Source organism: Lepus europaeus, chromosome 7 (genome assembly GCF_033115175.1).
Source record: "Lepus europaeus isolate LE1 chromosome 7, mLepTim1.pri, whole genome shotgun sequence".
Classification (NCBI taxonomy): Eukaryota; Metazoa; Chordata; class Mammalia; order Lagomorpha; family Leporidae; genus Lepus; species Lepus europaeus.
The window spans coordinates 2693441-2712147 of record NC_084833.1 but is presented as its reverse complement, the minus strand read 5'-3'; the positions used below and the strand labels follow the sequence as shown (position 1 = coordinate 2712147).

General features: G+C 63.2%; 1 protein-coding gene across 2 annotated transcripts in view; it reads left to right on the top strand.

Annotated features, from left to right (window-relative positions):
* The window catches only part of CTTN (cortactin), a 30527-nt gene that overhangs the window by 6741 nt on the left and 5079 nt on the right, over positions 1 to 18707 (top strand). Inside the window, exons 4-12 of one of the 2 annotated variants that reach the window (XM_062195680.1) lie at positions 1453 to 1582; positions 3959 to 4069; positions 6484 to 6538; positions 7110 to 7220; positions 8794 to 8904; positions 9327 to 9437; positions 10155 to 10265; positions 11951 to 12006; positions 16898 to 16967. In XM_062195680.1, coding sequence (XP_062051664.1) covers positions 1453 to 1582; positions 3959 to 4069; positions 6484 to 6538; positions 7110 to 7220; positions 8794 to 8904; positions 9327 to 9437; positions 10155 to 10265; positions 11951 to 12006; positions 16898 to 16967 — 866 coding nt within the window. The remainder of the gene's footprint in view (positions 1 to 1452; positions 1583 to 3958; positions 4070 to 6483; positions 6539 to 7109; positions 7221 to 8793; positions 8905 to 9326; positions 9438 to 10154; positions 10266 to 11950; positions 12007 to 16897; positions 16968 to 18707) is intronic. The other variant, XM_062195681.1, reaches the window with a different exon arrangement.

Below are 18707 nucleotides of genomic sequence, written 5' to 3'. Positions count from 1 at the left end.
AGCTGGATCAGGAGCGGAGCAGGCAGGACTTGCATCGGCCTTCCAACGCACAAAGTTGGTATTGCAAGTGGTAGCTTAGTCCACCCTGCCACAACGCCGGCCCCACGTAGATTGCTCTTGAAGCCTGTGTAGAGTTTTTATGTAATGTGCATTTCCACGAACTTTGTGTAGGGTGTGCTCCTGTGAGCTGCTGGCAGCCTGTGTGCAAACCTGGAGACGTCTCCTCAGCCTCCAGGTCTTCATTAAGGAACCCAGTTACCGTGGTGGGAGGTTTCTTGGAATAACCTTAGCCCCGCCTCTTAGTCTTACTCCTGTTGGGAATCACCGCGTGTTGCGGAGTGCGGTGGCTGGGCCCTGTGACCTGAATTCTGAGCTGTGTGATAACGCTGCTGCCGGGGAGCTGAGTGAACCGTGTCATTGTCCCCAGCTTGGCAGCGCTGAACACACCAGCTCTCAGGGTTCGCTTTCCCGTCAGGAAGTGCGGATAAAGGGACTGCGGTTGGAGTTTGTCCTCCCACTCCAGTGGTGCAGGCAGCACTGCCGACCGGTGACCCCAGAGCTGCGGGGGAAGCCCTGGCTTTAGTAGCTCTGGTGGGAAGGATCCAGTGCGTCATCCGGGGAGAAGGGGAGGCTGCACTGGGGCGTCTCGGGTCCCTCCCATGAACGCAGCTGGGGCCGGCAAAGGGCTGGGCTGGTTGGCACAGCACCTGGAGGCAGCGCTGGTACAGGCCCTGGGTTGCTTGCCATGCGAGCGACAGACTGCCCCGCGGAGGCGCTCAGCCCTTCGCTGCCCTGTGGCTGCCGTACGCTGGGGGCGGGCGTTGGGCCTGCCAGTTCGCCCCGGGCAGGAAGCCTGTGTCCATCATTGAAGTGCTCGGGGCCAGCTCCCGTTCTGACCCCAGCTCCCTGCTCACGCAGGCTCTGGCTCAAGTGGGTGGGCTTTGGCCGCTCACCTGGGAAACCTGGTTGGAGTTCCTGGCTCCGGTCTTCATCCTGGCCCAGTGCTGGCTGTCGTGAGCACTTGAAGAGTGGACCAGCAGATGGGGTCTGTCTGTCTGTCTGTCTCTTCCTCAAATAAGTAGATAATACAAAACAGGCATGGGGGAGGGGTTGAGAATTCAGGGGACTCTGGCATGGGCCCTTGGATGGGTCAGGATTCAGAGAGGGAGCCCGTGGAGCACGAGCGGTTTTGGTGTCCCGGTTCTTGCCGGGTTTTGGGAGCAGTGCCCTCCCCTCGCCGCTCCCAGGCCGGTGTGTGTTTCATCCGTGTTTGTGTGGCTGTCTTCGGACGGAAGCCCCGCCCGTGCCTCCTTGCGCTGAACTCGCTGGGCTGAGAACCGCTGAGGGGGGTGTGCAGAGCACCGAGGCGCAGGTGGCGTCCTGTCCCTCGCTCCCTCCCCGGGAGGCCAGGGCGCGGTGACCTGTGACAGCGTCCGCCCTGCCCCGTTGCAGCATCCACAAGCTGAGAGAGAATGTTTTCCAAGAGCATCAGACCCTCAAGGAGAAGGAACTTGAAACGGGACCAAAAGCCTCCCACGGCTATGGAGGGAAATTTGGCGTGGAGCAAGACCGGATGGACAAGGTGGGTGACGGCGATGACGTGGGCCCCACACACGTTGGCAGAGTGTCCCGCTGATGCCTTGGCTGAGCAGGTTGGAGTCTGTGGAGGGTTTCCCTAGGCAGAGGCGCTGGCCAGGGAGGTGAGGAGGACACAGCGGGGGCGTGGAGGCGTCTTGACCGCTGCTGCCCTCAGGCAGTGCCAGACCGTGGGCCGAGACCAAATCCGTGCGCCCCTTGTTCGGGCCCTGTCTCGCTGACCCCTTCACGTGGTCATGCGTTAGTGACTCACGGAGCCGACTGCCCTGTGTGAAGTTGGTGCTGAGGCTGTGGGGAGAGCACTTCCTGTCTTGGAGGTTTGTGGCGAGCTCTCGGGACAGGCCCTGGTGGAACTCCGACTCCGGGCAGACGACGGCTGGACGCACCCACCTCTGCCGTGGGCCAGCAGGGCCAAGGCCGGGGGCTGGGTTTTCCCCAGTGCAGCGCTTCCTCCGGTCAGGCAGGCGTGGCAGTCTGCAAGCCTTTGCTAGAGGCGAGTCCCTGAGTCTGAGCAGCGCGAGGTGCTTCTGGCCTGACCGACGTTTGCTGTCTCTGGATGGAAGGGCAAGGGCCCGCGGTGTCGGGTTCCGGTCAGTAATTTCAAACCTCTGCCCTTGTGCACAGATCGGATAAAAGGTCTGAGCTGACCTGCAGGGATGTGGGCCAATCACAGCCGTGCCTCGCTGTGCCCCCCACGGTGTAGGCAGGGTGCGGTGGGCTCTGACGGAGCACCCCTGAGAGGCAGGCGTCACGTGTCACCTGTGCCATCAGCAGAGGTCCTGACGCTGAGAGGGGCGTTGCGGGACCTGGGTCAGCCGTGGGTTCTCGAGTCAGGTGGGCAGAGCCCTGTGTGTTCAGGGCAGTGAACGAACCGGGGAGGTCAGCGTCTCTGCCACCCCAGGCCGGGTCCTGAGCTCACCAGGACCACAGCGAGTTGGAGCAGAGAGGTGTTTGTCACACAGAGGGGCCGCCCACACCTTGGAGAAAATCCAGGTGGTATGTTAAAGGAACGCTTGCTGTGCCAGTCCTGGTGCTCTCTGGGTTCTGTGCGGCTGCCGGGGCCTCTCTCTCGGTCCTCTGGGCGCCGAGCACCCGTGTCCCGGGGGTGGAGGTGGCCATGTCCTTTGTCTCCATTGCATCCCTCGGCCCCAGACGGACATGTTCAGGTTTCAGAACGGGGTGCTCCCTGCACTGGTGTCCAGAAGTCAAAGTAACTCTGGCAGTGTGAGGTCAGAGGCAGTTTGGGGATGACTCCGTTTCAGTTTAAGAGCCGCCAACATCGCCAGGCTGTCACCCTGGCCATATTTCTAGAAGTTTCTTACATCTTTGCAGGCAGGGGAATGCGTTTGTCGGCGGCCTTTGCTGCCGCTTCGCCGTGTGGTTGGGGTGGGGTGGGGTGGCCGTGACTGGGCGGGGCGCCCTGAAGCGTTTCCTGGGCTTGTGTGGGAGACAGGGCAGGGAAGTGCCCCAGCTCCACAGCTGGACGCCTGCTGCCTCGCCAGGAGAGCCTGGCCCCTGCGGGCCTGCAGGTGCGGGGCGGGCTCGAGCTGGAGGAGACGCCAGCCCCAGCAGTCTGGGGGTCGTGGAGGAAGCAGCCGAGAACGGCTGAGGGTGCAGGGCCGGCGCGCGTCTCGTCTGCAGGAGGCCCCTGGCCACTCTGCGCCGTGAGGAGGGGCCCACAAGCTCGAGGGCAGGCCACGGCTCTGGGGGTGATCCGTGGGCGTTGCTGAGCGGGACCACCGAGGGCGGGCAGGGACGTGGCTGTGTCCGTGCCCGGTGATCTTACAGAGAGAGCTGTGCTCTGGCCAGTGGCTGTGCCCTGTGGGCCTCGTGACGGAGAGCGTGGTGGGAGCCCCGGACGCACGTCCTCACTCTGCCTTGCGCAGGAGGTCCCTGAGCCTGCGGCCTCTCTCACGGTGGCTGGGCTGTTGCTGACCTGAGTGAGCAGGTTTAGGTGCCGGCCCCGGCTCCCTGCCTGTGGCGGGTGTGCCCAGTGGATGTGGAATCTGGCTGGCTAGAGTAGAACACGCGTGTCCGTGTTTCAGTTTCGGTATTTCTTTGTCCTGATTGTTGCATCACAGCACGAAAACCTCTCACTTAGTAGAGTGCTGTGTGGCCACCCGTGCCACCAGTGTCCCCGTCTGCGGGTCTCAGCCTCGCTGGGGCTGCCAGCTCACTGAGCAGCCCAGCTGTGCCGGGGCGGCCTCAGACGTGTGTGCGGCTGCTCCGAGCAGGCGGTCGCTGTGCACACTCGGGCCGGTCGGCTGTGTTTCAGTACGGCCGCCCATGCCGACCAGAGGGGCGCGTCCCCTGAGCCGCGCGCTGGGGCGGGGCTAACACCTCGTGTTGGGCCTCGTTTCAGTCAGCCGTTGGCCACGAGTACCAGTCGAAACTTTCCAAGCACTGCTCGCAAGTCGACTCGGTCCGGGGCTTCGGAGGCAAGTTTGGCGTCCAGATGGACAGAGTGGATCAGGTGAGTGGACGGGGAGGGGCCGTTCTCCGAGGCGCGTCTGCCCTCGGGCCCTCGCAGTAGCTTGCAGGTGCAGCCTGGCTCCCCGGGACTGCGGAGAGGAGCCACAGGTTGCTGTGCGCTGCTCAGGTGGCCCGAGGGCGCCCCGCTGAGGCCCAGGACTGGAGAGCAGGGGAGAGCATTTGCACCCCTCCTCCTTGCAGGAAGGTAGGGCGGCAGGCCATGGTCAGAGCCCATCTACGTGACCTGTTCCTGCCCCTTGGGCGCCCTCTGGCCCACCTGTCGCCCGTGCGTGTATGTGCAGTGTGGCTGTGGGGCAGGCCATGGTCAGAGCCCCTCTGCGTGATCGTTCCTGCCCCTTGGGCGCCCTCTGGCCCACCTGTCGCCCGTGCGTGTATGTGCAGTGTGGCTGTGGGGCAGGCCATGGTCAGAGCCCATCTGCGTGACCTGTTCCTGCCCCTTGGGCGCCCTCTGGCCCACCTGTCGCCCGTGCGTGTATGTGCAGTGTGGCTGTGGGGCAGGCCATGGTCAGAGCCCATCTGCGTGATCGTTCCTGCCCCTTGGGCGCCCTCTGGCCCACCTGTCGCCCGTGCGTGTATGTGCAGTGTGGCTGTGGGGCAGGCCATGGTCAGAGCCCATCTGCGTGATCGTTCCTGCCCCTTGGGCGCCCTCTGGCCCACCTGTCGCCCGTGCGTGTATGTGCAGTGTGGCTGTGGGGCAGGCCGTGGTCAGAGCCCATCTGCGTGATCGTTCCTGCCCCTTGGGCGCCCTCTGGCCCACCTGTCGCCCGTGCGTGTATGTGCAGTGTGGCTGTGGGGCAGGCCGTGGTCAGAGCCCCTCTGCGTGACCTGTTCCTGCCCCTTGGGGGCCCTCTGGCCCACCTGTCGCCCGTGCGTGTATGTGCAGTGTGGCTGTGGGGCAGGCCGTGGTCAGAGCCCATCTGTGTGATCGTTCCTGCCCCGTGGGCGCCCTCTGGCCCACCTGTCGCCCGTGCGTGTATGTGCAGTGTGGCTGTGGGGCAGGCCATGGTCAGAGCCCCTCTGCGTGACCTGTTCCTGCCCCTTGGGCGCCCTCTGGCCCACCTGTCGCCCGTGCGTGTATGTGCAGTGTGGCTGTGGGGCAGGCCATGGTCAGAGCCCCTCTGCGTGATCGTTCCTGCCCCTTGGGCGCCCTCTGGCCCACCTGTCGCTCGTGCGTGTATGTGCAGTGTGGCTGTGGAAGCCTGGAGCTGCAGCCCTCAGTCTGGGTTCCGGCCCTGCCACGCCTCTGGACTTGCCGGTGCCTCCGCGGGGGTAATGGGGACGCCCTCCTGAGGCTGTGTGCCAGGCCGAGCAGACGGCCTGTGCCGCAGCGCCCCACCACGGCACCCAGCTTCCGGGAGCTGTGCCTGAGGCGGCAGCTGCTGCTCCGGTTAACGTTGAAGTGTGTAAGGTAGCAAGTCTGTGTGTGGCCTGGGGAACTGTTCCAGACCAGCGTTTTGTGGCCGAAGGAAGTAGCTGAGCGTTCCCTGTGACCACGCGCTGGGGGGGCAGGTTGCCGTGCATACAGCTCCGCCCACGGAGCTGCCGGCCTTTGTGGACCGGTGTAAGGTGTGTAAATTTAAAGCAGCCGTGTTTGAATTTGACCTACAGTTGGCTTAGGGAGCCAAAGGTCAAAAAAATAGCAATGGCCTGTGTTTCTACAGATCTCAGAGAGAGCGTTCTGGAGGCGTCTGCAATGTGTTTCTGGGGCAGGAGTCTGATGTCATGATTAAGCTGCTGCTTGGGGCCGGCGCCACGGCTCACTAGGCTAATCCTCCGCCTGCGGCGCTGGCACACCGGGTTCTAGTCCCGGTCAGGGCGCTGGATTCTGTCCTGGCCGCCCCTCTTCCAGGCCAGCTCTCTGCTGTGGCCCGGGAGTGCAGTGGAGGATGGCCCAAGTGCTTGGGCCCTGCACCTGCATGGGAGACCAGGAGAAGCACCTGGCTCCTGGCTTTGGATCAGCGCGGTGCGCCGGCCGCAGCGGCCATTGGAGGGTGAACCAACGGAAAAGGAGGACCTTTCTCTCTCTCTCTCTCTCTGTCCACTCTGCCTGTCAAAAACAAAAACAAAAACGCTGCTGCTTGGGATGCCTGGGTTCAAGTCTCAGCTCTGCTCCCAATTCTAGCTTCCCGCCAGTGGGCACCCTGGGAGGCAGCAGGTGCCCCTGCCACCCACCTGGGAGCCCCAGATTGAGTTCCTGGCTCCTGGCTCCAGCCTGGCCCAGCCCTGGCTGTGGCAGGCATGTAGGGAGTGGGCCAGTGGATGAGAGGTCTTTGTCAGCTTGCTTGCCTCTCTCCATGTATTTTTCCTTTGGAGTGAATGAAAGAGTGAAGGAATAAAAACGAAACTGGAAACCTTACAGAGCTGTGTCTCCCTTCTTCCTGGGGTTCATCACAGTCTGCCGTGGGCTTCGAGTACCAGGGGAAGACTGAGAAGCATGCCTCCCAGAAAGGTGAGCAGCCGCCGGGGACCTCGCTGGTGGGGGCGGGGTGGGGTGCGCGGCTCCGGGTTTCCTGGCCGTCTGGGTATGGATGACGGGTATGTCCCCCTCACGTGGCACTCGCAGAGCTGTCACCCAGTGTCACCGCACTGCCTGCATCGCTCTGTGGATGCTCCCCTGTTCCACTGGGCAGCACTGCTGGAGAAGTCCGCTCTCTGCCCATCGAGCGGAACCAGCGCCCCCAGGGGTAGAACCCGGCTTGTGAAGCTCGCCTGCATTGCATGGCACAGGTGTCCAGCTGCCGGGCACCTGCTGTGTGCTCAGAGGCCGTGCTGCCCTGCGCCTGTGTGTGGGCACGGGCCGCAGGACCGAGCAGTCCAGGTGCAGTGAGCGGAGTGTGGGCGCCCGACTTGGTGGACTCCTGCGGACTCTGACCTTTCCGGGCTGCCCTCTAGTCGTGCTGTGTGGAGCGTGGTCCCCGGGAGCGAGGCGCTTGTGCACTTCACGCCGTGTGCGTGCTCGGAGCCAGGAGTGGCAGGTGGCCATGTCCTCGCCCAGGCTGACCGCCTCTTGTCTCCCTCAGACTACTCCAGTGGCTTCGGCGGCAAGTACGGCGTGCAGGCTGACCGTGTGGACAAGAGCGCCGTGGGCTTCGACTACCAGGGCAAGACGGAGAAGCACGAGTCCCAGAAAGGTGTGGGGCCTCTGCCGTCTTCCTCACGCGTGCAGGCCAGCACTCGGGGGAACTCGGTCACGTGTGCTCGTCAGCCTAAACTCGGCGCTGCCCCTCCACGTCCGCCCGTGCACCTGCAGCTGTCGGTGTAAGGGCCCGGCGGCCCTCTGGCCTGTGAGGATCCGCGGTCTGATGGCGCTCTTGGCAGTGTGGAAGTCAGGTTGTCTCAATTTTTGATAGTTTTTGTCAAGAATTGGCCGCGGTGAATCCTCCCGTACCGTGTGCGTGATTAGTCAAGAGAATCAGGTATCTTGGGTTTAACATTTGTGAGCGACTGCCGCATTGGTCCTGAGCTTCCTCCCTGCTGCACACAGCCCTCCCGCCCCGCCCCTGTGAAGGTGCCTCCCAGAGGTCAGAGGTCGTCTCTAAGATTCAGCCCCCTGCTGCGCAGGTTGTCCTGTGGGTTCTCTGTACCCTGCTGGTTGTGTTAATTTGCATTTTCAATTTTTAAAAATCATTGCCATCATTTGAAAATTAGAAGCTCAAGCGTCTTGTAAGAAGCCGCACGAGGCTCTGATGGCGCTGGCTGGGCATTCCTTCGGGGAGCGCCCGTGGGCCCGGAGCAGGGCTTGCTCCCGCGGCGCCCACCTGCCCTGCCTCTTCCGCCCCTCCCGCGGCTCTGCGCCCTGCCCAGGGCCACTTCTCTGCCTTCCCTTTGCTGGGAGCAGGCCTCACTCCTGGGCCAGGGCGCGCGGAGCTCTTGGGGCTGCCCGCGGGCTCCATGGGGGGCTGGGCATACGAGGCTGGGTAGGGTCTCTTGGTGGCCTTCCATGCATTGATGTGTCCGTATAAGAACATTTTGAATGACCTGGAGTACAGCTGGCGTGTCTACGAGATGCCATGATGTGTGCTGTTTCTCTGAGGGTTCTCCCTGACCCCCCCCTTGCCCTGCCCCCGGCGTGCTCCACGGTGAAGCAGTGACCAGCACTCTCCTGCCAGGGCTCACCCTGCTCCCAGGATCCGTGTTGTCAGCCGTCGCTTCACATCCACTGTTGGTGTGGATCTGTGCTCGCTCGCCAGTCTCGGTGTTGTCACACATAAACAGCACCTTTTTGTGTGTGTGTGACAGAGTGGACAGTGAGAGAGAGAGACAGAGAGAAAGGTCTTCCTTTTGCCGTTGGTTCACCCTCCAATGGCTGCTGGGGCCGGCACGCTGCAGCCAGCGCATCACGCTGATCCGAAGCCAGGAGCCAGGTGCTTCTCCTGGTCTCCCATGCGTGTGCAGGGCCCAAGCACTTGGGCCATCCTCCACTGCACTCCCGGGCCACAGCAGAGAGCTGACCTGGAAGAGGGGCAACCGGGACAGAATCCAGTGCCCTAACCGGGACTAGAACCCGGAGTGCCGGCGCCGCAAGGTGGAGGATTAGCCTAGTGAGCCGTGGCGCCGGCCAACAGCACTTTTAATCATTGCGTGTTCTTACAGTAAGCCTGGAAGGTTTTTGTTTTGTTAAATCGGGCAGTAAAAGTACTTTCACAAAGGCTTCTAGGACGCACAGCGCCCCTGGTTTGTGAATACTGCTTTTCTGGTTTGCAGATTACTCCAAAGGGTTTGGTGGCAAATACGGTATCGACAAGGACAAGGTGGACAAGAGCGCTGTGGGCTTTGAGTACCAAGGCAAGACGGAGAAGCACGAGTCCCAGAAAGGTGCCTGCAGCCCCTCGTGTCCCCAGCCAGCAGCTGCTCCTGGGCCAGGGTCCCCACGGCACTCAGCGGGAGCAGGCATTGCCGTGGGCCTTAGTGCGGTCTCTGTTGAACTGAGTAGTGTGCAACCTGAACATAGCAGACCCCAGAGCACACCGTGAAACCGCGAGTCAGGTGTTCACCCGTTGTGTGGCGCTGAGCTCCCCTCCCCCACATCTGTGCCCGTGGTGAGGCCATGTACCATGGAGCCGCATGCACACAGCTCCCTGTTGGTTCCCACACGGAGAGGGCGGGGGCGGTCTCTGTGCCCGCTGAGCACGTCCTGGTGATGTGTCAGGGAGGGGTGGGCTGAGCGTCCCGGGGCCGCGTTTGCTGGCTCAGGCTCCCTGTTGACGCCGGCCTGTGGCCTTTTGCTGTGCGTGCAGACTATGTGAAAGGCTTTGGAGGGAAGTTTGGCGTGCAGACAGACAGACAAGACAAGTGTGCGCTCGGCTGGGATCACCAGGAGAAGCTGCAGCTGCACGAATCCCAGAGAGGTGCGTTCCGCGGCGGGGTCACGGTCACTCTTGGCCCAGCCGGCCCCTCTGGCTGTGCCGTGTTCTGGTTCCTGTGTTGTCTTGTCGTTACTGTCCGCAGTCGCCCCAGGCCTCCCGGGGGTTCGCTGCAGTGCCGAGCCCCCACAGGAGGGCCGCAGCCACGAGGAGCCGGGGTCCCATCTGTTTCATGCTCTCGGGTCTCCGTCCCCAGACGCTGCTGTCAAGCGGCTGAGGTCTGTGGCTGCAGACAGTTTCTGTCCGGACGCCAGCAGCGTCTCTGGGGAAGGTGGTCGGGTGGGGGGGTGACCCTGGCCTCGTCCAGCAGCAGGTGCCCATCCTCAGGTAGCGGGGGCGGGGGCTGGGTCTCCGTGGGGCCACCCTGTGTCTGATGAGACTCTCTCTACACACAGAGACGCCCTCTCTCGTCTGCAGCGTGGGTAGGACCCTAGAAACGAGCCCTAACGCATGGAGTGGCTTTACTGAGTGACTTAAAATACAGTTCTCAGCGTGTGTGCAGAGCTTGGCTGTAGTGTTGAGGTTTAAGTTTGTCCTTTGACCTCCCCGGTCAGCTTCTGCCGGCGAGACGGGGGTTGGGTCTGCCGGGCCCTGCTCCTCTTTGAAAGGATGTACTTGGTTCCTGCACCTGCTCGTCCGGTTCTAACTCACCTCGTGTCTCCTCTTGATTGTCTTTCCCTGCTGTTGCTTGTGGATTTTCAGATTATAAGACCGGTTTTGGAGGCAAATTTGGTGTTCAGTCCGAGAGGCAGGACTCCTCTGCTGTGGGGTTTGATTACAAGGAGAGACTGGCCAAGCACGAGTCCCAGCAAGGCACAGTTGCCCCCCAGCCACCCTCCCTTGCAGTGCAGCCACTTCCAGCACAGACTCCAGGGGTCACCGTGGTGCCAACAGTGCAGTCTTCCTTGGTCAGCCAGCTGCCAGGGCCGTGGGCACTTCAAGCCCAGCTTTATGCTAGAGAGGTGAACTTGGGCCTGGACTCCCATTCGTTTTTCTCCCACATGATCTTAGGGGTTTGTGTTGGATAAGATGTTAGTTTGCTGGTATGTTTTCCTTATTTTTTAAAAAAACATTTATTTATTGAAAAGGCAGAGTTACAGAGAGGCAGAGGAGAGAGACAAAGAGAGAGAGCTCTTCCATCCGCTGGTCCGTTCCCCAAATGGCTGCATTGGCTGGAGCTGGGTTGATCCGAAGCCAGGAGCCAGGAGCTTCTTCCGGGTCTCCCAGGCGGGTGCAGGGGCCTGAGGACTTGGGCCATCTTCTGCTTTCCCAGGCCACAGCAGAATCGGAGGTGGAGCAGCCGACACTTGAACCGGCGCCCACATGGGATGCTGGCACTGCAGGCGGTGGCTTTATGTGCTGTGTTACAGTGTCAGCCTCTGGTTTGTCATTGTGCCCCCGTGAGATGTCTGGTTCTAGAAATGAGGACCCCTGGTCTCACAGCAACATATTAAACAAGCATGTTTCGCTGTTGACCATGACCCTGACAGAGCTGGGCCCTGCTGCCTTTGAGAGGAGGGGAGACGTCTGGCTCAGCCCTGCCCCTGGCCGTCAGATGGTCCATGAGCCTGGACAGTGAGGGTGGGAGACGGCTGTGTTCCGTGTGGTTTCTCTGTGTCCTTTGTGGTGGTGTTTCCTGGCCAGGGAAGGAGGTTCTTGTGTTTGTCTTGTTTCTTTGATGCCGCCATCAGTGTGTCACACAGTGTGACACCACTGTGCACACAAGGTGTCTCTGGGGGCGGGGTGTCGGGAGTGTGAACCACTAACCGCTTTTCCTCAGTGCGGGCTCGCGGGTGCTCCAGGAGGTTCAGGGCAAATGGAGTTAAAGGTGTCTGTTGTACTGCCGAGTCTTTGAGACCACGTGGAGTGTTTTCATTGTCCCATTTTCCACGGGCTTCCTGGAGATTCTCTCCTAACTTCATTCCCTTCAAAACTGGGCGGCAAGTGTCAGGGCCTAAAGCAGCATAGGGAGGAGAGCAGTTCCGAACCCTCAGGGTGGGTGTCAGGCCCGCGCCTCCGTGCCCCAGCCCCGGCAGTCTGCATGGCCGTGGCGCTGCCGTGGATCTGCGTGGCTGGAGGAGTTTCCATGTGGTTTTTTTTGTTTGTTTTCAAAAACAACAGAGCAAAACTGCATTGAGCTTTTTTAGTGCCCAGTAGAGAAGCACCCAGGAAGCAGGTGGGAATCCACGCCCACGGGTGTGCAGGAGACGGTGCTAGTGAAGTGGCGCGTTGCAAACCTGTCCCGTGCCCCTCCTTGGCTTGACCCTGCCGGCCTGCTGCCCGTCCCCCTTCCTGCCCTCGGGAGAATGCCGGAAGCATGGCGGCATGCCCACGGCCTCTGTCTGCTTCTCACCTGCCTGCGTGCCGGGTGCTGTGGTTAGAACAAAACTTGCCGTTTGGCAGCTCCTGTTTCCCTGGGCTGCCTCTGGCCTGTGTGCATGCGCCTGCCAGCCCGCGCCCGCGCCCGCGCTGAAGCGTTGTGTTTGGCCACCTTTCAGACTACTCCAGAGGATTTGGCGGAAAGTACGGCGTGCAGAAGGACCGGATGGATAAGGTGAGCGGCGCTGGCCCGGGGCTGAGGGTCTTCTGCCCAGCCGGGGCTTTCCTGGAGCTCTCGGTGTGCCGGCCGCTGTTTGCCCAGGTTCTGGAAGGGCTCCCCGTGGCCAGGCGTGTGTCCTCACACAGGGAAGCCGTGGGCAGGTGCTGCCACCCTCCCACTTCGTAGTTGGGGGTCTGGAGCTGGGGCACACTCAGCGGTGAGAGCCTGGGCCATCGTTGGAACCCAGGCATCCAACAGGAGAGCTGTGTAAGCTGAAATGATTAACGTTAAGTAAGCTTGGAAATGGGTCCAGCTGACCCCCTGGGGAGAGTTCATGGCTGCCATCTTGGATGGGCAAGAGGAGGTCATGCCACCCCCGCGGGAGCCCCCTGGTCGGTGTTGGCTGGGATCTGTCATCCTAGCCACTGGCAGGTACTCTGCACCAAGGCTTCTATTACTTATTTTTGAAAAAAATTTGTTTATTCAAAAGACAGAGTTACAGAGAGGAAGAGACAGGTCTGTCCACCGGTTCACTCCCCAGATGGACACAGGAGCCAGAGCTGGGCCAGGCCAGGGCCAGGAGGCTCTGCAGGGTCGCCCACGTGGGTGGCAGGGGCCCAGGTAGTTTGGCCACCTTCTTTTTTCTGCCTTCCCAGGGGCATTAGGGAGCTGGGTCGGGAGCAGAGTAGCCAGGATTTGAACCCGAAGTAGTGGCTTAACCTGCACCACAGGTGCCAGTCCCCAGGATTTCTGGTTAACCTTTCACTCAGAGCCTTAGCAAGTCCCCGAGTTATGGGAACCGTCACTGGAGATGACCAGACTGTGTGGGGTCGCGTAGGCTGCTGCCCAGCTGCTGCCTTCCTCTGAGCTGAGCCGCGTCTCCCCTCAGTCCAGCCACACGCAGAGGGGGGCCTCGCCCTGCCCGCTCCTGGGGTTGGGCACGGGCAGGGCTCTGTACGGCAGGGCTCCTGGGCTCCCTGGGAGCTGCTGGCCTTTGGACACCTGTGCTCGGAGGGCACGGGGTTCTGCTTCCGTTGGCCGTGTGCTGACCACACATGTCCTCACCCCGTGGTCATGGGCCGGGGCTGACAGTGCGGGCCTGGGAGCACGTAGCTGCGCCAGGGGCCTGGCCAGGGATCCTGTGACAGTGACGGTTTGAGTTGAGTCTGTGCAAGTGGACAGGCGTTCTCTGGCCTTGAGGGGGTCGGGGCTGCCAAGCAGAGCACGTGGCATGGGCAGGTGCACCAGGGAGGGGCCAGGGATGGTTCCGGTGACCACGGGGAGCCCTACGCACCGTGTGGAAGGAGTTAGGCAGGGCACCAGCGAGCTGTGCATTTAAGCCCCCAGTCCCAGAGTGGGCTGGAAGGTGGGGGGGCCGGGGATGGTGGTGGTGTGAAAACGACCAGAGGTGTGGGCAGCAGTTTCGGGGTTGGGGTGTGGAGGAGAGAAGAGGCCAGGAGTGGGCGTGGGGAGGCTGTGTAAGGCCAGCTTGGGGAGGTGGCTGGAGCTGGACGGGGGCTGTGCCGTGCAGGGCGGGTGCTGGGGTTGCATTGCAGCGCCGCAGTCAGACCGGTCAGAGCAGGCTGAGCGCGTTGGCCAGGGCCACGAGGAGGAAAGGCGCTGAGGGGGGACGTCAGACGCCGCGGCTTTGAGGCCGGCAGCTGATGAAGCCTCTGTCCCTTGGATGTCTGGGCCGGTGTGGGTGGTGCCGGCCGTGCCGTGGGTGAGGCCTGTGTGAGATGCTCCTCCTGCTGTCCCAGCCCTGAGCAAGGGCAGTGATCCTCTCTGCTGGGCTGTTGTGTAGTTGAGGAGGCCACTGTCTGTGGTCCCGGGACAGGCGGGGGGCTGGGGCCCAGGCTGTGCCGTGCGCTGTCCCCTGAGAGCAAGGTGGTGTCACTGACGACAGGGTCGGCGGAGGTCCTTGTGGGTGGTGGAGACCAGGGAGAGGGCCCAGCAGGTCCTGGGCTGCGCTGATGCGGGTGACTCGGCGTCTGCCAAGGCGCCGGCGTGCCCCATCCTGGAGAGCAGGAGGAGGAGCGAGCTTTGCCCGGGGTTGGCCTGCCTGGGCCTGAGTGAGTCAGGGCGAGCGTGGTTGTTCTGGAGGACCCTGGAGGGCGGGCGGCTGGCGAGGCCCCAGGACGTGATGCTGCAGGAGCGAGGACCGGGGTGGAGTGGGGGCCCTGTGCTCCCCAGGACACACGGCCCCTCTCAGATGGAGTCTGAGAACACGCGTGCCAGGCCGGGCGCGTGGCTCAGGAGAGACGGTGCCGTCTGCACTAAGACTGGGGCCGGGAAGGGCAGAGGCTGTGTGGGTGTGCAGGGGCAGAGGCTGTGCTGGGTATGCAGGGGCAGAGGCTGTGCTGGGTGTGCAGGGGGAGAGCTCCTCTCGGGCAGAGGCTGTGCTGGGTGTGCAGGGGCAGAGCTCCTCTCGGGCAGAGGCTGTGTGGGTGTGCAGGGGGAGAGCTCCTCTCGGGCAGAGGCTGTGCTGGGTGTGCAGGGGCAGAGGCTGTGCTGGGTGTGCAGGGGGAGAGCTCCTCTCGGGCAGAGGCTGTGCTGGGTGTGCAGGGGCAGAGGCTGTGCTGGGTGTGCAGGGGGAGAGCTCCTCTCGGGCAGAGGCTGTGCTGGGTGTGCAGGGGCAGAGGCTGTGCTGGGTGTGCAGGGGGAGAGCTCCTCTCGGGCAGAGGCTGTGTGGGTGTGCAGGGGCAGAGGCTGCGCTGGGTGTGCAGGGGCAGAGGCTGTGCTGGGTGTGCAGGGGGAGAGGCTGCGCTGGGTGTGCAGGGGGAGAGGCTGCGCTGGGTGTGCAGGGGGAGAGGCTGCGCTGGATGTGCAGGGGGAGAGGCTGCGCTGGGTGTGCAGGGGGAGAGCTCCTCTCGGGCAGAGGCTGTGCTGGGTGTGCAGGGGGAGAGCTCTCGGGGAGAGGCTGTGCTGCGTGTGCAGGGGGAGAGCTCGGGCAGAGGCTGCGCTGGGTGTGCAGGGGGAGAGGCTGTGTGGGTGTGCAGGGGCAAAGGCTGTGTGGGTGTGCAGGGTCAGAGGCTGCGCTGGGTGCGCAGGGGCAGAGCTCTCGGGCAGAGGCTGCGCTGGATGTGCAGGGGGAGAGGCTGCGCTGGGTGTGCAGGGGAGAGGCTGCGCTGGGTGTGCAGGGGCAGAGGCTGCGCTGGATGTGCAGGGGGAGAGGCTGCGCTGGGTGTGCAGGGGGAGAGCTCCTCTCGGGCAGAGGCTGTGCTGGGTGTGCAGGGGGAGAGGCTGCGCTGGGTGTGCAGGGGCAGAGGCTGCGCTGGATGTGCAGGGGCAGAGGCTGTGCTGGGTGTGCAGGGGCAGAGGCTGTGCTGGGTGTGCAGGGGGAGAGCTCCTCTCGGGCAGAGGCTGTGCTGGGTGTGCAGGGGGAGAGCTCCTCTCGGGCAGAGGCTGTGCTGGGTGTGCAGGGGCAGAGCTCCTCTCGGGCAGAGGCTGTGCTGGGTGTGCAGGGGGAGAGCTCCTCTCGGGCAGAGGCTGTGCTGGGTGTGCAGGGGGAGAGCTCCTCTCGGGCAGAGGCTGTGCTGGGTGTGCAGGGGGAGAGGCTGCGCTGGGTGTGCAGGGGCAGAGGCTGCGCTGGATGTGCAGGGGGAGAGGCTGCGCTGGGTGTGCAGGGGGAGAGCTCTCGGGGAGAGGCTGTGTGGGTGTGCAGGGGGAGAGGCTGCGCTGGGTGTGCAGGGGGAGAGCTCTCGGGGAGAGGCTGTGTGGGTGTGCAGGGGGAGAGCTCCTCTCGGGCAGAGGCTGTGCTGGGTGTGCAGGGGGAGAGCTCCTCTCGGGCAGAGGCTGTGCTGGGTGTGCAGGGGGAGAGCTCCTCTCGGGCAGAGGCTGTGCTGGGTGTGCAGGGGGAGAGCTCTCGGGCAGAGGCTGCGCTGGGTGTGCAGGGGCAGAGGCTGTGCTGGGTGTGCAGGGGCAGAGGCTGCGCTGGGTGTGCAGGGGGAGAGGCTGCGCTGGGTGTGCAGGGGGAGAGCTCCTCTCGGGCAGAGGCTGTGCTGGGTGCGCAGGGGCAGAGCTCTCGGGCAGAGGCGACTCCCCTGGGGTGAGGACCGCTGTGACGCGCTCCTCTCCTTTGTTTTCCCCGAGCCTGTCTGACACGCACAGGCTGATTGCTAACTTCCTGCCTGCCAGGAGCAGCAGCGGGCCCGCGGTGGTTTTGGGGGCAGCGTGTCTGGGAAGAGGGAGAGGTGTGCTCAGGGTATTGGAGGAGCCGAGGGGCTGGCGGCCCTGGTGCTGAGGAAGGCCCTTGGGCTGGATGTGGCTGGGTCTGGAGGGGCTCTGGCCAAGCTTGGCGTCTGCACGGCAGGGCTCCCGGGCTCCCTGGGAGCTGCTGGCCTTTGGACACCTGTGCTCGGAGGACTGGACTGGGCCAGCCCCCAGCAGTGCCGAGCTGAACTCTGTGCGGTCGCTCAGGACACCTGTGCCTGGCGTAGGGGAGTGTGGATTGGACTCTGCTTACCCGGGGTACCTCCCCCTTGAGACCCCTCTCCTGCTGGGTCCGTGAGGTGGTCTGAGCTGCTGGGGTTCCATCAGAAGAGCCCTCTCAGCGTGAGCCCGGGGCAGCCACTAGGTGGCGGCAGTCCGCATGGTCATTCGGTGGCGCCCAGTGAGAGCTCTGCAGAACAGGAGGGGCAGGTGTGCTGGGATGTGGGGCTCGCCGGGCTCCTCTGTGCCCAAGGGTCTTCTTCCTTGGCAGAGGGAGGCTCCCGGCTCTCCGTGGCCAGGCCTCAGTGGCCAGGCAGGGAGGGTTTGGGAAGGGCCCTGCAGGCTGTGTTGCTGGCCGGTGGAGGTGCTGTGCCTGTTGTAGGTGCTGCTGCCGCTCATGGCCAGCAGCAAGTGTACTTGGCAGGCACGGCAGGACGTGGCGAGCTGTCCTGAGGCCCTGGCCCTGTCTCTCTAGAACGCCTCGAGCTTTGAAGACGTCACAAAGGTGTCCTCTGCCTACCAGAAGACTGTGCCCGTGGAAGCTGGTAAGTCCCTGGCCCCTGCCACTCCCAGGAAAATGCCGAGGGGACGGAGGTATGGCCTTTGGTGCAGCACCCGTTTGCCCCTGCACAGGGGCAGAGGCGTCCTCCAGACACGGCGTCCTGTGGCCGTGGTGGCAGGGTCTGTCGGGAAGGTGCTTCTGAAAGCAGAAGTGGGTTAGCTCAGCCCACAAGGACCCCTCCCACCGTGGGGGCGAGGCCCAGTTGTAGGAGGGGCTCAGCCCCATCCTCCCTGCCTCTTGCTGGACGCTGGACCTGAGGCGCAAGGTCTGTCCTGAGGGGCCTGCTGGGCACACCCTGGAGACAGCTCGTGCGCAGGAAGTGGACACGTGATGGGAAGTGCTAGATGCAAGCAGGAGGCAGAGCCCTGGGGGCTTGCTGCAGGCAGTGGTCCCAGGACGCTGCTGGGCCCAGCCGGTCTTGTGACACCAGTCACGTGTGTCGACGTGCCTGTGTGAGGGGTTAGAGCAGAGGAAGTCTTAATTTAACAGCCCACCTTTTCAGAGCGGGTAGGGACTGAGTGGGCAGCACGGCCGTGCCGTAGCGCTGTGACCTGTGCGGCGCGGCAGCCGAGTCCCAGCCCGGCGGTTAGGTGGTTTCTGGAGAGCGTCGGGACGCAGCCTGCACTGTCGTCTCCCAGGCCGCTCTGCACGCCCGCCTCCGGGTGCTGCCCCGCTGGGTCTTCGGTGTCGACGCCGTGCGCCACCGGGCACCAAAACAGAAGCCCTGCTGTCCTCCGGCGCAGCAGTCCTCACGGGAACATCGCACTCTGGGGGCAGCTGCGGGCTTGCACGGCTCCTGAATTCTGCTTCTAAGCTTGGGTTTTGCCGGCGCCGCGGCTCACTGGGCTAATCCTCCGCCTAGCAGCGCCGGCACACCGGGTTCTAGTCCCGGTCGGGGCGCCGGATTCTGTCCCGGTTGCCCCTCTTCCAGGCCAGCTCTCTGCTGTGGCCCGGGAAGGCAGTGGAGGATGGCCCAAGTCCTTGGGCCCTGCACCCCATGGGAGACCAGGAGAAGCACCTGGCTCCTGCCTTCGGATCAGCGCGGTGCGCTGGCCGCAGCGGCCATTGGAGGGTGAACCAACGGCAAAGGAAGACCTTTCTCTCTGTCTCTCTCTCACTGTCCACTCTGCCTGTCAAAAAAGACAAAAACAAAACCAAAAACTTGGGTTTTGTTTTTGTTTTAAAGATTCATTTTATTTAATTGAAAGTCTGACTTACAGAGAGGGAGAGAGGGAGAGACATCTTCCGTCTGTGGTTCACTCCCCGAATGGCCACAGTTGTAGCTGGGCCAGGCTGAAGCCAGGAGCCTGGAACTCCAGAGGCCTGTGGGTGCAGGGGACAAGCACATGAGCCGGATCGGAGGCGGAGCAGTGGGGACTTGAGCCAGTGCCTGTCACAGGCGGCCGCTCACCCTCTGTGTCCGGATCCTGGTCCCAGAGCTGGGTTTTTCCGTTGGCGACAGGCAGCGTAGCAGTCTTTCTTGACAAGGAAGAGGTCGGCTCAGGGCCATGTGTCCCTTCAGGGCAGACACTTGAACTCGCGGTCCAGGTAACCGCCCGGGTGTTTGTTCCTCTGGACAGCAGCAGCGGGTTGTACTCAGGGTTGAGATGTACAAAGTCCTGGTGTCCACGGCCTCCCTGGGGACTGGCATCGGCAGCGGAAGGGGCTGCTGTGCGATGGTGTCCGTCAGCCCCAGCAGGTGTGCAGCGTGCTGTGCCGGCCT